The sequence below is a fragment of the Salvelinus namaycush genome, chromosome 12, assembly GCF_016432855.1.
Source record: "Salvelinus namaycush isolate Seneca chromosome 12, SaNama_1.0, whole genome shotgun sequence".
In the NCBI taxonomy this organism is placed as follows: Eukaryota; Metazoa; Chordata; class Actinopteri; order Salmoniformes; family Salmonidae; genus Salvelinus; species Salvelinus namaycush.
The window spans coordinates 34,850,296-34,866,300 of NC_052318.1; the positions used below are offsets into that span (position 1 = coordinate 34,850,296).

Consider the following 16,005-nt stretch of genomic DNA (forward strand, 5'->3'; position numbering starts at 1 on the left):
TGCAGAAAATCCAAGAGAAGACGCAGCGAGAGGTGCTTTATTCAGTGACTGTATGACTCATACGGTTATCTAAAGAGTGGGAGCAGGCGGGCGGGCTGGCGAGATGGGGTTGCACATGAGACCAAAATTCTGCAGCATGCGACTATTATTCTAGTACATGATGGATTCCATAAGAACTGTCCTTGCAAACTTTTGGAACATGAGGGAAAGTAGACTATATATACCCCATGTGTTGAGCTCCCACCACTGTTCAAGTTAAATCTGTAAAAGTAAACTAACCAGATTTGTGGGATATCGTTTTAAAATGTTTACATAGCCTTATTGATTTGTTTATACACAAGAGTATTAGTCAATGAGTTCATTTATCAATTACTAAGTTGACAATAAAACCATTATAACCTCAAATCACAGGATCAAGTGCAAACAAGGTCAAGGTATGCTCAGTCATATTACTTATCCTCTAAGAGAAAGTTCCAAGCTGGTCACCTTCCTGTTGAATTTTTTATTTTACATCTTCCACCCCCCTGTGTGCATGTGTATCTGTGTGCGTGTACCGCTCTTCTGCTTAGTAGTAACAAGACATATTTTTTAGTTTTTAATTGTGCAATCTGTGTCTTTGGTGTCTCTTGTGTTTCAGACACCCCTGAACTCAATGTGAATGAATGATACTATGAATTACTTAGTAGTATTTCTTCACTTGTCATAAAACACATTCAAATGTTTCCCATTGAACACACATTTTGTTGCATGAAATTCCCAGCTTCTTCCAAATACAATATTGTCTCCTTTTGCAGTTAAACCCAAGATAATTGATCTCCAAATGGATAGAAGATTCCACAACTTGACTCTGGAGCAAGTCCAGACTTTGGACCAGGTGTTGACAGAGGTAATACCCATCCACGGCAGAGGAAACTTCCCCACCCTGGAGGTTAGACCCAAGGACATCATCCACGTAGTGAAGGACCGGCTGTTGGAGAGGGAGATCAGGGTCAGAGACATCCGCCTCAATGGCTCCACCGCCAGCCATGTGATGGTCAGGGACAACGGCACGGGCTACAGAGACCTGGACATCATCTTTGGAGTGGAGCTGCCCAGACAGGAGGACTTCCAGGTCATCAAGGAGGTGGTGCTGGGCAGCCTGCGTGACCTCCTTCCCCGTGGGGTTAACAGACGCAAGATCACCTGCCTCACCATGAAGGAGGCCTATGTGCAGAAGATGGTCAAGGTCTTCAATGAGCACGACCGCTGGAGCCTTATCTCACTGTCCAATAACAGGGGTAAAACAGTGGGGCTCAGGTTTGTAAGTTCCCTGCGACGCCAGTTTGAGTTCAGTGTGGACTCCTTCCAGATTATATTGGACCGTATGCTGGAGTCATACTGGGAGACTGAGAGGAGGCAAGGAGTTCAGTGTGAGGGATTGGAGTCACACAATGGCATTGTGTTACATCCAGATAGAGGGGCAGAGAAAACCATAATGGTACCCCAGTATTCTTCCACCTCTGAGAATCTAAAAGAGGATAAAGACAAAGATTCAATGATGACTCGCTTCGCTGACAGTCCGTGCCACAGTGAACAGGTTGTTGTTCAAGAGGAAGAATCATCGCATCCGATGAATGTGCATGCAACTGGAAAACAAGAGCCACTGGAAGTGTTAGAGATAGAGAGAGCAGAGCTAGACCTTGGAACTCTGGAGAATGAGGAAGAGGTAGAAGAGGAGGAGGTGGTAAAGGTTGATACAGTACTTGAGATAAGAGTAGAGGAAAAAATGCAATTTGTTCAGAATACAGATTATCCCTCACTTATATCCTCCTCCAAAATATTGACAGATGTGATGGAACCTCTGGTGTCAAATATATCTGTAAACCCTCAAAGTAACATAGAGGAGTCACTGATCTCTGAGTCAAAAGACATCAAACCATCCCCAGTGTTGCTCACAGAGAACTCAGTGCAAGAGCAACTTCAAGTGATGCCTCAATCCACATCCCAATCCTGCACTGCTGTCACACAAAACGTACATCTTGAACATTTATTCCCTTCGCCAGCCAAGAAAACCTGTAATACATCCCAGGGAATTGTCCCTGACTATTGCCCCTCACCTAAACCACCAAGGAAGATGTCACGGAAGATGAGCAGCATCTCATCACTCCCTGAAAAATGGTCTTTGTTAAAAGATTTGTCAGATCTTACAACACAGCTGTTTGAGCCTATAGAAATACTTCCAACACCTCAACCAAATCACTCTTTATTAGACACTGATCAAGGCCATTATTCATCTTCCTCAGGGTCCAGACAAAGGAACGCAGAGGGCACTAAAACATTCACAGACCACCTTACTCCAGCCGTTTCATCCCAGGATAAAAACATCTCACCCCGTACCGTAGAACAAATAGTCAGGGTGAAATATTCAAAAAAGCCTCCAGACTCAGATGCTTCTGAGGAATCATTGTCCCTTCAAACAACAGGGAACCGAGTCCCAGAGACTGAACCTGCTGCTACTCAGGAACTAGCGCCACCAGAGACAACCACTGTCTGTCCACGGGCAGGTGCAAGTTCGGCCCCAAGGGACAAGGCCAGCATCACTGTGGTAGCAGAGTGCATGTACGGGGACTTTGAGCAAGCCATGGATCATCTGCGTTTCCGACTGATTGCCACCCATAACCCAGAGGAGATCAGAGGAGGTGGGCTTCTGAAGTATAGTGACCTGCTGGTGAGGAACTTCAGGCCAGCCAGCGAGACAGAGATCAAGTCCCTAGAGCGCTACATGTGCTCCCGCTTCTTTATTGACTTTCCTGACGTTAGCGAGCAGCAGCGCAAGATCGAGGCCTACCTGCGCTGCCACTTTGTTGGCGACGAGGAGACGAGCAAGTATGACTATCTGATGACCCTGCGTCGGGTGATAGATGAGAGTACAGTGTGTCTGATGGGACATGAGAGGAGGCAGACACTCAATATGATCACTGTGCTGGCTCTGAGGGTGCTGGGGGAACAGAACGCCATCCCCAACACTGCCAACGTCACCTGCTTCTACCAGCCTGCGCCATACATGGCTGACCCCATATTCAGCAGCTACTACATTCCCCAGGCAGCACAGCCACCCCTGCTTTACCACCCCTACCCTTTACATGTCCACATGCAGACCGGCCTGGTGTAGCCCCAGCATGTGAGTGGGGGAGAGCATGTGGGCTGCATTCTATATGGTTCTACTCTGTATCCAGAGGCACAAAATTGATTTAAAAAAGAAAAGAGGCATGAGCGCAATTTGTTCAATGCTTTGAAAAGACGCTGCCTATGACGTGAGACAGCGGACACAAAATGGGGAGAGTTGGAGCTTTATCTTTGGATAAAGGCCACCACGTCACTCTTTTCAAATGAAAAATGTTTTGAATGGGAGAGAGAATAGCTGATTACTCACTGAGAGCAAGCTGCAAGGGAAAATGTCACAGAGGGAAATTACAGTTTACGTGGCTGTTTCAGCTGCAGCAGCAGGCTAGGCTTTGTCTTTGTTACCTTCCTGTGACACGGGGATCCTGTACTGTCAATGAATGACAAAGTTGTTCAAACATGACAGAAATACTGTATGAACAGTTGACTGAACATTTCTTATCATATACTATAGTGAGGTAGAGGACGGGCAAGTATGCTGCAGTGGATGAAGGTATAAACACTTCAAAATAATTAGACATACCATAGTTGATGTAGACCAAAATCACAACACATTATGTTCAAATTAGACAGTATCTGATCAAGCCTAAAAACTGTGCTGTATTTTAGAGAAAACCTGATGAGTTGTTCTTCACGAATGTAAGTGAATTAACTTTCTTGAAGTGATCATACTTGTGTTTAAAGGTAGACTCAGCTAAATGACTTTGCCATGAGCAACACCACAGGGACAGCAGGTAGCCTAGTGGTTAGAGCGTTGGGCCAGTAACCGAAAGGTTGCTGGATTGATTCCCTGAGTTGACACGGTAGAAATCTGTCGTTCTGCCCCTGAACAAGGCAGTTAACCCATTGTTCCCTGGTAGGCAGTCATTGTAAATAAGAATTTGTTCTTAACTGACTTGCCTATTTAAATAAAGGTTCAATTTAAAACATTGTCTCCCAAAAATATTGAGATGCAAGACTAGTCACACACATTATTTGCGCATGTGCACAGGTTTGCTTTAAGCTGTTCACAGCATTGTAGTCAGTGCACTGAAACACCAGAGAAGTTGAGCCTCACGCTTTAACGCTCTTAGTTCTTGCGGGAAATTGACCCACTATGCTGTCATATCGCTGAATATACCTTTAATATTGTATTGTAACGTCACAAATCTTGATATGACATCATCAGCTGTGCTTAGGTCTTGGGAAAATGTGGCGTAGAGTACATATTGATTTGTTTTCTGGGTGTTAATGTCTGATTGCATCCTTGGTAAATGTTTTGAGTGTCTAATGAGTGACTACATGAATATATCAGGGCGAAATCAGGGTTGTTAAGATGAAAGACAGATTCCAAAGTGTTTTAAACTATCACCCCTCAGTTTCGTTATGTGGTAGTATTTAGAAGTAACAGTTAGAGATCTAAGTTGTAACTGTTAGACAGAATGACACTCACAGCAAACATAGATTCACTGTTACTTATTTCTGTTTGCCATTTCATTGTAAAAGATACCCAAGAGGTCATTTGTAAAAGACCCACAAAATGTATTTTCAGCACAGGCGTGGCAGTAGGTGAGTTACCCAAACGGGCAATTGAATCTGAAGCACAATGTAAACGTACGCAACCTTGTTGTTAATTAGTGAACTATAGATGTATCGGATGTATGTGTGATTCACCAATTCGATATAGATGAAAGTCTAATGTAAATGTAACTGTGCAGTAATCTGGTACTTCTCATATACCATAGCGTTGATTGTAAATTGTAATACAGTAATCTATGTTGGGATTCTTTAGGTATAATCATTTTGTCTCATTATCGGAACTTTATCTGGAGCTACTGTCATGTATCGGTAGAGAAACATCATGCATTTTCATGATCTCTGTATCCTCATTCATAATCAAATATTTGCTCAATTTGTATGGTCATTTTGATAATAAACCTCATACATTTAAACATCCTCAATTACTTGCATACAGCCTCTAGACAGTGATGCTGATTGCCCTGGAGTGAAAAGTATCTGGTTGATGTTGAATGTAATTATCATGGCTTTCTGACAGGAGGTGACTTCAGCATTCCAGAGGAAGTAACACTTTATATTTTTACACTTTTATAATAGCCCAAATTGATACATTTGCCTGTTTCCATTCAGAGACCCTCAACACCACTGCAGTCTTTCTGGGCGTGCTGAAGCACCATGCGTCAGAGGAGTGTTAAGTATTGTTGCTAGCTGAGTGTCTGACTCATCTCTCCAGTCTTCAGTGCATTATCTAGTGGAGGTACCTCCATCACAAGGCTAACTGGCTGATAACCAACCAACCAACCAACCATATCACCAGACTTGTCCACTCTCCTCCTAGCTTCCATACCCTATCCAACACGTAGGCTGCTACTCCTCCTCCTCCTCACTCTCTCTGAGATAGAGCAGGTAACTGTGGGACAGTGGTGTGGGGTAGTCAGGGGCAGAGGCGGGTGGGACTGACATCACTGCAGAGATATGGCCCATGGTGCATCTTTATGACTCATCATCATGGCTCTTTGAGGGGGCAGCCAGAGATGACTCACCAAGCCAGGGATAGGTTTTAAACAGCCAGACAAGAGTGGCTATTGTGGAATACACAGGGCATGGTGAAGAGTGGCAGCTCAGCTTGTGCCAAGTGTGTTGACTGGCAGGATGTGAAAATCCTGCCGTGATGACTCAAACAATAACACGTCAACAGTATGGGGTCTGGGAAAACAAATGAGGTACAGGAGAAAATGGCTGAAACACATAGAGGAAGTGTGAATTCACAGTACCATTTTGCCATGAGAAGTGACAGAACATTATATATCATGTTTTTCTATGGTGATTAAAGTGGGCATGTTTGTATTGTGTTTAGAGAATGTGACGGAATGAGCCAAATACCAGGGGCACCAAGTTGGGAGAAAATCTATGTCGCTCCTTTATTTAAAAAAACAAACACAATCAAAAATATTGTGTAGAAAAAAAGTCACGTTTATTATTACACCTAGAATGTCATCATTGCTGGATTCAGAAATTACTAATCTGCTGCTTAAAGGCAAGTCCATTTACCATCTATTATATTAAGAGAACATGTTCACAAATTATTGAGTAGGGATTTATCCATTGGCCCAAGTGATGTCTTTTCAAACTATACCCACACAGTTTGCAGACGAGTTACTGCTGTCTCGCGATTAACTAACGAAAACCTTGATTGCAGTCCCATCTCTTTCCCTAGTGTGGCAACATGACTAGCAGTAGCATGGCCCATCAGATGACACCTAAGGGGTATTTCAGAGACCCTAAACCAGAGTGTAGTAGGGGAATCATGGGGTAGTGGAGCCGGGTGGATCCTGGGGGAATGGGGAGCAGAGGGCTAAGTCCTGGAACACTTAGCGTATGACACACACAGAGCACCTTATGTTAGGAAGTGGAAGGAGAGAAGAGAACCTGGCTGTCTGTAGCCTTGGTTTCTGTTTCTTAGGCAACGTTGCCAAGTGGCTTAGCTGTGTCGGACCCTCCGACCTTTGACCAAGCAAACACAACCCTCTGGTTCAATAATGCTCACAACAACAAAACAATCTATCACAAAACAGCCCAGAACAGGTGTATTTGTATGCAAATGTGTTGAATATTATTGGCACAATTTATCTGCGCTTTGTACACACAAATAAAAAGTCCTTCGTTGTTTAGAACTGCATGGAGCAAAATCTGTCCTTTGCTCTTTGTGGCTTGTCTGGTCATCCAATATTGTCATTAAGAGTAAAATCAGAGGGCAGGATAGCATACTCAGCCCAACAAAAGCCATCTCAAATTCAGCTGCCACATACAATAGATACATGTGCAAACATTTCACCATCATTAATATTAGCTAAGGAATAATTGCAAAGTGTATAATACAGTGAAAAAATATAAATATTTCTGTAGTAAAAAAATGTCCTTTTCAGTATGAGGTGGAAGTGAGTGGTGGCTATGGGCGAGCCTCTCCCCAAAGTACCATGATGCACTTTGGTTTGTGTTTGAACCAATGACTGGTTTGAACATGCTGGGTTGAAGGACAGTGCCCTGGAAGTTATAAATTAATGTGTGCATTTGATTTAGATCAATGAAAGTATGTTCCGACCAATAGAAATAGAACTCAATGGTAGACCCTTATACAATCGCTTTGCATTTCTCCTTTCCAATTACCCACACTCTTTCACTACACTAGCTACCATACTAGACATCACTCAACCATAATAACCACACGCTACAGGAAGAGGATACGGCAAAGCCTCTATTTACCTATTGTATGTGCAAATATACAAACTCTATAGAATTGATAAGGATTACAGGGGATATAGCATTGAAAACATTCAGTGGCCCAGGAGTTAACTAAGGAGGTACGTCTGCCTCTGATTCCATGGCGGAACATTGTATTGTAGGCATGCAGCATTTTATGAGTAGACATAATTAATGATGAAAGAAGTCACCACCTCAACTAATTAGAATCAATAAGTTCCCACGCAAAGATAAAGTCTGAGAACTAAAACCCACAGACACAGCAGTCCTCTAAGACCTAGCCTGGATGCCTAAAAATAGATTAATTAATGCAGTGAATGAGCACACCAGAGTTGACCTCCCAAAGTGAAGGATGGGGGTTGGGGAGGATGAAGCATAGTGGGAGGGTTAGCGTCAATCAGACAACCCAACACTGAGAGGGGGTCATGTGGAAGAGGGTCATTTAGGGAGAGATGTACTGTACTGTTCAGACAGAACACAAACAGAGAGAAGTAAAGGGAGCATCAGTCTGTCTGTCATCCAGATGTAGAGGACAGCAGAGCTTAGTCTCCTTGAGCTATAACATATGAGCACCAGTTTTTGGCATCTCTTGAACCTTTGTTGTTGTATGATCAGGAAGATCGGAGGTGAGAAGGAGGGTAAGAGAAAGATGGGGGAGGAAAACTGAGGATGAGAAGGAGAAGAGTTATGAGTTGATAGAAGCGGAGGATTAAGAGGAGTCTTTAAGGCCCAGGAGAGCAGTAAGTAAGGCGGAGGTGAGTGAGTTGACTTGTGGGTCCATGTTGATGAGTAGCTTTGAAGACCAGGGAGGGAGATTCCTTGGCAAGATAAGGAGCACCACTGCCAGTAGAGTCGTAAACAGTCTCGTACACAAAGCAAAATGATACAAAAATCAATAAAAAAAGTAAAGCAAAATCCCTGAAGTATTAATTTAGTCAATTGTACAGTCTCCAGTCTCACTCCTGGTGGGTAAGGTAGATAGGTGGTTGGTAGGGGTTAGAAGGCCCAGTTTAAGGTGGTTTGAGAGGGCTGTGTGAGTCAGTGGTTCCAGCCCATAAGGTGGCTGACCCGGGCCTTTTCGGTCATGCGGCGTACCCGTCCTGAGCGGGACATGCCTAGGTTGAGTGGGTCCTCTGTGGTCCCTGACTCGTCGTCTGACTCGTCGTTGTACAACACTGTCCTGCGGCCCTGGTTCCGAGTGTTCACCTGACCAGACTTACTGCGGCTGCTGCTTTTCTGACCGCCCTCTGCCCCACCCTCACCCTGCTCTGAGTCCTCCTCCTCTTCTGATTCCTCCTTTTCCTCAGGCTCCTCTTCGTCCTCAGGCTCCTCCTCTTCGTCCTCAGGCGCCCTCCCTTCCTCTTGCTGCGGTGGCTGTTCCCCCTCTTCCTCCTCGTCTTCACCTTGTTCGTCTTCATCCTCCTCTTCCTGCTCCTCTGCCTGGACTCGTGCTCTCTTGGCTCTTTCTGGAGCCTCCTCTTCTTCCAGCATCCTCTTCCCAGAGACGGCCATCTTGCCCTTGAGGCCCATTTTTAAGCGGGGAGCTTTGCTGTAGTCGTGATCTCCCCCGTCCACAAACTTTCCAACCTCCGACTCACTGTCCGACTCACTGTCTGATGAGGAGGAGGAGGATGATGATGAGGAAGACGAGGAAGACGATGACGAAGATGAGCTATTGGATCCTCCAGATCCCTCTCCCTCATCCTCCTGCAGCACTCGTCTCCTGTGGCTCTGTCTGGTGCCGTTAGTGAGAGGTCTGTTACCCTCTGGGGGGAGAGAGAGAGGCACACAATGCCTCCCTGTTAAACATAGCACAGCAACACCTACTAAAGTAGCCTCCAGTAACTGCTGCCAAGTAGACTTACATGATAACCCTTTCTAATTGTGTGATTTTGGCAGCAGTGAAAACATAGTAATGATGTCATTAACTGCTGCAATTTAACCAGGCTGACTCCAAACATTCAAGCAGTTGGCAAAATCATACATTTGTCTAGATAGCTTGGTGAAACAGCTCTATCTATGAAGGACTATTTATCCACTGCCTGCTGGTGTTGGTTATCCTGTGTAGTAATACCTGAGTTCTTGACGGGAGTGGTTTGGCTGCGGGTGACACGGTCGGCCCCTGGACCCCCACTGTGGCTTCCTGTCCCTGAGTTAGACGATGACGAGGGTTGGCTGTCCTCATCCACTATCACGCTGCTCGTCTCTGACGCTGCAACAACAGCAGCACGTCACGTAACCACCCAACCCACATTTCACACTTCTCTAAAACACATACCGCCACACAGCGACACAAACATACACTCACGACAAGAGTGTTACCTTGAGATGGCCTGCGAGACCGCTTCTTGGATGAGGTCTGTAATTCTTTTGGTGTTGGTTTCTTCCTTGACTTGTGCTTCCCTTTAGGACTAGAGTTAAAGAGACACCAAGACATAGTGTTTTAGGTGGAATCTGAATAGATCCTACAAGGAATGGTACATAATAGTTGGGGTTATTACAGTGGATTTAAGAGTTGTAGAGAGGGGTTCCAGCCAGGCCAGTACCTGGAGGGTTGGCTGGTGGCAAGGGAGCTGCCTCCGCTGTGCAGTCTCTTCCTGTAGCTGACACTCTGGCGACTCTTCCTCCGCTGGTTCTGGACTGCAGATTTGTAATCCGAGATGATGGAGATGATTTGTCTTTCAAAGAAGGCTGATAGGCTCAGGGTCATGGTGTAGATCTGAAGATGAAACAATGAAGATCAAAAATACCATTCTCTCACAAAACACAGTGTGCCTTCAGAAAGTATTCATTATTCCATATTTTGTTGTTACAGCCTGAATTCAAAATTCTATACACAATACCCCATGATGACAAAGCAAATACATGTTTTGAGAAATTTTTGCAAATGTATTGAAAATGAAATGCAAGAATCTAATATTCACACCCCTGAGTCAATACATGTCAGAATCACCTTTCTGGGTAAGTACAGTTGAAGTTGGAAGTTTACATACACTTAGGATGGAGTCATTAAAACTTGTTTATATACCACTCCACAAATTTCTTGTTAACAAACTATAGTTTTGGCAAGTCGGTTAGGACATCTACTTTGTGCATGACATAAGTAATTTTTCCAACAATTGTTTACAGACAGATTATTTCACTGTATCACAATTCCAGTGGGTCAGAAGTTTCATACACTAAGTTGACTGTGCCTTTAAACAGCTTGGAAAATTCCAGATGATGTCATGGCTTTAGAAGCTTCTGATAGGCTACTTGACATCATTTGAGTCAATTGGAGGGGGACCTGTGGATGTATTTCAAGGCCTACCTTCAAACTCAGTGCCTCTTTGCTTGACATCATGGGAAAATCTAAAGAAATCAGCCAAGACCTCAGAAAATAAATTGTAGACCTCCACAAGTCTGGTTCAGCCATAACGTTGAATACTTTTTTTTTTAAAGAAAAAAAATAAGCTTTTATTTATATAATAATTTATAATTAATTTTACCCCCGGTATTCTCCCCGATTTCGTGGGATCCAATTCGTAGTTACAGTCTTGTCTCTTCGCTGCAACTCCCGTACGGACTCGGGAGAGGCGAAGGGCGAGCCGTGCGTCCTCCGAAACACAACCCAACCAAGCCGCACTGCTTCTTGACACAATGCCCACTTAACCCGGAAGCCAGCCACACCAATGTGTCAGAGAAAACACAGCGCACCTGGCGACCGTGTCAGCGTGCACTGCTCCCAGGCCCGCCACTGGAGTCGCTGTGCTCGATGGGACAAGGATATCCCTGCCGGCCAAACCCTCCCCTAACCCGGAAGACGCTGGGCCAATTGTGAGCCGCCCCATGGGTCTCCCGGTCGCGGCCGGCTGCGACAGAGCCTGGACTCGAACCCAGAATCTCTAGTGGCACAGCTAGCACTGCGATGCAAAAGTGTTGAATACTTATTGACTCAAGACATTTCAGATTTAAATTTTTTATTAATTTGTAAAAATGTATAAAAACCTGATTCTACTTTGATATTATGGGGTATTGTGTGTAGGCCAGTGACATCTCAATTGTATCAATGTAAATTCAGGCTGTAACAAGAAAACGTGGAAAAAGTTAAGGGGTGTGAATACTTTCTGAAGGCACTGTATAAGGGTCAGGGTTATAAATTGTTGAGATACAGCTGACCCACTGCATTTCTTTCCCCCCTTGAATCTTGAAAAGAACTCAAGGGCACTCAACCAATCAACGTTAGTTGAGGTGCAACCCAAAAAATGTATCCTCATTGAAAATCTTGTCAGAATCAGTACACTAACCTGTGACTTCTTGTTGGGCGTGTAGGCCTTGGAGTTGCTGAAAATGAGGCGGACATCTTTGGCAAACTCCATGGGGTTCTCGTAGTTCCCGATGATCAGAGTCTCTGTTACAGTCCCCAGGTCCATGGGAGTGTCTATGATGTCTCGATAGTCCTGGGAGAGGAGGGAGAGAGTGCAGTGTTTAGGACATCTGAAACCACAAAGTAACTGTCCAGTGTTTCCAGATTTCTATGAAATATGACCTATAAGCAATGTTCACTCAAGTTATTTTTTTTCGGCTAGCTGTTCTATCATTCAGCCTACAGTAGCATCCAATGTCTGGTGTTCAATTTAGGCCTACATTCCATGAGATTTTAGAAAAAAAAATATGCAAGGCTTGACATTAACCTGTTAATCCACTTGTCCTTCAGACAAGGTGACTGAAAACGTTGTGTTGTTTGATGTAAGAAACCACTTTACAAAATTAAATGCATTATTATTCCCATACCATTATTACAGAGAATAAGACAAATGTTAGCCTCTGCCTATTGGCTACCGGTCTCAAAATACAACACTGCCCCTTTAAGACAAGAAAAAGCTCTTTACCCGACTCGCTTTTCAAAGGTCTAGAAATGTACACATTTTGTGCTCTTGTAGGAAGCAATCACTCCCCCATTGCTGACTACAAATTATATATAACTGGGCTAATAACTCACTAACTAGCAAAGGATATGAACAAATGTGCACAACGTGGCTACATGCAGCCCTCACTTTGATCTCAAAACAAGCGCATCTACTCAATACCGGTAATGCTGTAAACACAGTCCAGTTCAAAGTGAATGGCACAGATCTATAGATGGCAATGGTATATTTGCATATAGCTAGAGGAGTCCTGATATCTCCAGGAGTGATAAGTATAATTGTTCTCCTAGGCAATCAGCAATTAGTACAGGGAGGTGAGCTCTCCACCTCTGCTAGGCAATTAGCAATTAGTGTTAGTTCTTCAGTCTCCGCTGGTTTCTCAGTGGCAGCTGTGTCAGTGGCGGTTTTGTTGCAAAACTAAGACCGTCGCTGAAACAAAGAAGGTGCTGTAGAGTTGTTCTGCTGAGTTATTTGAGGAAGGAAAGAGAGGAAGGCTCCACACCACTCTCTTACTTGAGTATCTGAACTAGTTATTTACAGATTCTCATTTTGCTCTTTTGTAGCTTTGTCATGTATGTGTTTTCTATACCTGTTCGAACCTCTCCCTGTAGGCTTTACAGACAGATGCGCATCACCCCTTGGCTGCAACTCTTCTAATTTAATGTACCCTGCGCGCACAACCCATGTGGAATTCCGGGTCTCTGGCAGCGTTTGCAACTGCGGTCAAGAACGCAGAGTTCATCTCAGCCTATGCTGCCCTTCAGTCCCTTTACTTTTTGGCCCTGATGGGCACATGGATCACCCCAGAGAACACTGCTACTCCAGCAGCTCTCATCATCTGACTGTTTTCTCTCATAGTCCAAGAGCATCTGGTCGTCGTGGTGGTGGCACAGGTCTACTCATTTATCTTAAGTGGAGATTCTCTTTTCTCGCTCACCTGTCCAGCTCCTCATTTGAATTGCATGCTGTCACTGGACGATGGCTCACCGCTCTTTGCACTTGGCGACTTCAACCCCCTTACGTCTGCCTTAAATTTCTTTCCAACTCTCATTCACCTCCTTGCCTCTTGACCTCACCCTTTCCCAATCAACTCCAACTCACAAGGCAGGTAATATGCTCGACCTCACCTTTACTAGAGGCTGTTTGCTTACTAATCTCACTGCAACCCCCCTCCAGGTCTCTGATCACTACTGTGTTTCCTTTTTCTGTCTCCCTCTCCTCCAACCCTACCCACTCAGCCCCTACCCAGAGGGTCATGCGCAGTCTCAATCTTCACTCTCTCCCATCATCTCTCCCTTCTGATTCTGCCTCTTCGGCCCTACTCTCCTCCCTTTCCGCATCCTATGACTCGCACTGTCCCCTTTCCTCCAAGACAGCTCAGCTCTCCCCTCCTGCTCTGTCGCTAAGTGACTCATTGCGAGCTTACAGAGCTACGGGCAGCTGAGCAAAAACTATCATCCTTTCACTCCCTCCTCTCCCTTCTCTTCCTCTGTATCTGCTGCTAAAGTCACTTTCTACCACTAAGTTCCAAGCTTCTGACTAACCCTAGGAAACAATTTTCCACCTTCTCCTCCCTCTCTGTGGACGACTTTGTCAACGAATTTGAAAAAAGGTTGACGACATCCGCTACTCATTCACTCAGCCTATTAAGTCCACTGGCCTTGACCTCTTCTCCCTGCTCTCTCCAGATGACATCCTGCGACATCTCTGGAGAACTTCTCACTTCCCTCATCCCTGACCACTGGGTGTTCCCCTCCTCAAGAAACCAACACTCGACTCATCTGCCGTGAAAAACTATAGACCTGTATCCCTTAGGATTGCATCCTACGTGGCAGGCCGCTCCAACCAGGTGACGTGGAGAGGATCGGTCTGCACTGGTGTAGCACCACGTACACCACGGACATTGCTATGCGGATGCCCAGTTCAAGCTCTTCTCTGTTCTGGCACCAGCTTCCCCCTAAAGCTAGGACAGCAGAGTCCCTGCCAATCTTCCGAAAACATCTGAAACCCTACCTTCAATAATCCTCCTCCTCACCCTGACATACACCCCCCCCCAAAAGAAAATTATGCCCTTGCACAGCTCTGACTACTAATAACTACATTGAGGAAAAATGTACTTTCTATGCCTGTGATATGTGGTCGTCCCACCTAGCTGTCTTAAGATGAATGCACTAAGTATCTCTGGATAAGAGTGTGGTAAATGACTAAAATGTAAAAATAGGCCTACTTGAGCTCTGAGTGGTTATGGCGCACTGGTCTGTGTAGAGTACGGGCTGAGTCATTAGTGTCAATGCAATGGAATCCTACTCCGATGCGTTCTGCCTACAACAAAATATGTTGCATTGATTCGATCACAATTCCTACAGTAAAGGGAAACATTTATAGTGTTAACTAAGGGGAAAATACTCTACAAAGTTGAGTGAAGTTCAATCTCGTGCTTCTCTGCGGGGGCTGATATTTGCCTAGAATTAATTACAATAAGAGTGAAAGTTTCCCTTCCAAAAATGGTGATTAAGGATGTTAATGAAAAAATATGATTTTCTGTGTTGGAATGATTGTGGGCACAGTCCAACAACATAATGGTGTGGGCATCTACTGGTCATTAAAAATATTAATGCGAGTAGACCACTGATTGGCCAGTTCAGCCATGACATGTTCTATGAGGAAACAGCAAGCATTTTTTTTAAACTGTCTGTTTGAGATACAAGTTGTTGTAGGTGGGGTTTTGCCACAAATAAGAGTCAACAACATTATTTGGGTATCAGTTAACAGGATATTAACTTTTAAAAGTGACATCATGTGATGCAAAATGCATCACACCGGCTGTATTTCGAAAGTTTTATATATATAGAAAACGTGATCGCTGACATGCAAAACACTTTGGGACTATCAACGATGGATTATACCAAAAGATAGTTTTTGGGTGGAATTTTCCTTTAATGTTAGAATCCACATTAGAAGAAACAGCGCCACTGTTCGCCCCCAGCCCATTTCTTATTGTTTTTGTTTATGAAATGGTAGAGCCTCCAGCACCTTGCAAAAAATTGTAATACATACTCTACTGTTCTATTGCACGTACAATGATATGCAATGATTTCCAAGGGGGGAAAAAACATTGTTTAAAGTGATATCTTTGTTGTTGTAATATGACAAACGTGTCAGTTACACCATTACTGACTCCAGCTTTAACATGTCACTGTGGGGGAACATGTCAGATTGTTAAGCACTCAGATCCTAAGGCACTAATCCTGTAGCAGGCTGTTATCCTTTCTGTATGTGAGGGGTTATATAATTGGTAGGGATTATGATAACAAGGAAGGAGGAGAGCCTCCTTACTTGGTAGGTGAAGAGGTCCACAGGCTGTCTGAAGGGCTCAGCGTCAGGGCCGTCCATCATACGCCGCAGCAGTTCCCGACACTGGCCCCGCCAAGCACGCACATCTAACACCACCCCACGCTTCTTAGGACTGGGATTGGCCCGCTGATAGTGGGAGAGTGTGAAGGTGTCCAGTTAGATTGATACAGAAAAACATTGAAAAAGTGAGATAATGGGGAACAGGAATCCCAGTCATTGCAACAGCAACGGATATTCCATGTTTGAGATGAATCCTTCCCTTACCTGTTGTCCTGTGGAGGTCCCTGGAGTGTCAGAGTCCATGTCCACCTCAGCAGTCTGCACA

General features: G+C 44.5%; 2 protein-coding genes across 2 annotated transcripts in view; one reads left to right on the top strand and one right to left on the bottom strand.

Annotated features, from left to right (window-relative positions):
- The first annotated feature begins 820 nt into the window (after nucleotides 1–820).
- LOC120057506 (terminal nucleotidyltransferase 5C-like) lies at nucleotides 821–3,151 on the top strand. Its single transcript, XM_039006105.1, has 2 exons — nucleotides 821–1,407; nucleotides 2,551–3,151. Exons 1-2 carry the CDS (start codon nucleotides 821–823, stop codon nucleotides 3,149–3,151), a joined length of 1,188 nt encoding a protein of 395 aa, XP_038862033.1.
- Nucleotides 3,152–6,109: 2,958 nt separating this feature from the next.
- The window catches only part of LOC120057165 (bromodomain and WD repeat-containing protein 3-like), a 28,797-nt gene continuing 18,901 nt past the window's right edge, over nucleotides 6,110–16,005 (bottom strand). The window contains exons 34-40 of the mRNA XM_039005637.1: nucleotides 15,945–15,998; nucleotides 15,663–15,806; nucleotides 11,706–11,858; nucleotides 9,966–10,138; nucleotides 9,742–9,830; nucleotides 9,494–9,631; nucleotides 6,110–9,185 (exon numbers count right to left, since the gene is read on the bottom strand). Coding sequence (XP_038861565.1) covers nucleotides 8,458–9,185; nucleotides 9,494–9,631; nucleotides 9,742–9,830; nucleotides 9,966–10,138; nucleotides 11,706–11,858; nucleotides 15,663–15,806; nucleotides 15,945–15,998 — 1,479 coding nt within the window. The 3' untranslated portion in view covers nucleotides 6,110–8,457. The remainder of the gene's footprint in view (nucleotides 9,186–9,493; nucleotides 9,632–9,741; nucleotides 9,831–9,965; nucleotides 10,139–11,705; nucleotides 11,859–15,662; nucleotides 15,807–15,944; nucleotides 15,999–16,005) is intronic.